This window comes from Cephus cinctus, unplaced genomic scaffold (genome assembly GCF_000341935.2).
Source record: "Cephus cinctus unplaced genomic scaffold, Ccin1 Ccin1_scaffold0168, whole genome shotgun sequence".
In the NCBI taxonomy this organism is placed as follows: Eukaryota; Metazoa; Arthropoda; class Insecta; order Hymenoptera; family Cephidae; genus Cephus; species Cephus cinctus.
In genome coordinates this window covers 4,138,944-4,140,113 of record NW_014332892.1, presented here as the reverse complement: position 1 = coordinate 4,140,113, position 1,170 = coordinate 4,138,944, and the positions used below count along the sequence as shown (strand labels likewise).

At 55.0% G+C, this 1,170-nt stretch overlaps 1 protein-coding gene across 5 annotated transcripts in view; it reads left to right on the top strand.

The window, feature by feature from the left end:
- Positions 1 to 1,170, top strand: part of LOC107264329 (beta-1-syntrophin) — a 102,069-nt gene that overhangs the window by 97,684 nt on the left and 3,215 nt on the right. For 4 of the 5 annotated variants that reach the window (XM_025081179.1, XM_015732477.2, XM_015732476.2 and 1 more), the window contains one exon: positions 584 to 804. The exons of the other annotated variant lie outside the window; for it this stretch is intronic. In XM_025081179.1, coding sequence (XP_024936947.1) covers positions 584 to 804 — 221 coding nt within the window. The remainder of the gene's footprint in view (positions 1 to 583; positions 805 to 1,170) is intronic. 5 annotated transcript variants of the gene reach the window in all.

Here is a 1,170-nt window from a genome sequence, read left to right as displayed (position 1 = left end):
AAGTTTTTTTTTTTTTTTTTTTTTTTTTTCCATAGAGAAAATCCTGGTCGAAGGTTCGGCCGTTCATCCGTTGAACCGCTTACGACCGTTCGTGACCTCGAATCCCTCGTCCGCAAGATCTGCCACAGGTATGGCCAACCCGCCATTCACTCTCCATACACTCGGCACAGATCCATCTCAGATTTTGATTCGTCCTCTTGGGGAACTCAACTTCCGTTTCCTTTGCAACCACGTGCTCGCGTATCTCGACTGCCTTGCAGGTTGCTGCTTTTGGATCGCGTTCATCGGTATTTGCGATCCTTTGAATCCTTATCAGAGTCCTCCCGTGCTTCCGGAAGGACCATTTAACTGGTCTTGGGTTTCGCTTGCCACAGCTTCGCTGTGGGACTGGGAGCTCCGAGGAAGAAAGAATGCGATTCGAATAGGAATGCAGACTAGGAGCGAAAATACAATATTACTGACTGACATCCAGAGGCGAGATGCTGGAGCAGAATTGCGCCGCCGCTGGCGCCAAGAAGACGCGAACTTGCGGAGGAGCAGTAGCCCCGGCGCACTGACCCGGTGCTTCGTCTTTTTCTTTCAGGCTCGTCTCCTCGCCCAGCAGACAGACCGAGGCCAACAGCAGCAGTAGCGTCGCGACGCAGCAGCACGGCGCGGCTGCCTTCGCTGTGCGCGTGGGCACGATCGACGGCGTCGTGACGCACCATCTGCGTGCAGAGACACGAAGGGACCTGGCCGCCTGGGCCAGGGCCATCGTGCAGGGCTGCCACGCGGCCGCGCACTCCCTCCGTGAATACGCAGTCCGTAAGTCTTTGGTCAAACAACAGAGAGCTCTCGAGTCCTCGGATCGGATCTTTGGTTAGTCTATAGAAAGGTTCTTTCGAATCGTCGAGATTCTGAGGCGACCGAAGATTGGTCCGAGTCGACCTCGTAGCTTCTAGAGAAATAGTTGTGAGTAATTTGATGCAAAAAGAGGTGCAGGTTGCGTCACGCGATTCCCACTGGTCAGCTCGGCAGGTTTCCTGGACGCCGCTCGTGCTCCACGCTTTGCCGCTCGGCCTTTGGAAGTTGTGTGTCGCGCCAGTCTATCGCGCTCGATGAAATTAGCCCGAGAAGAGCCTGATATCGACTGGATATCGATGGCCCGCAGTTGTGTGCTGTTACGAGTCG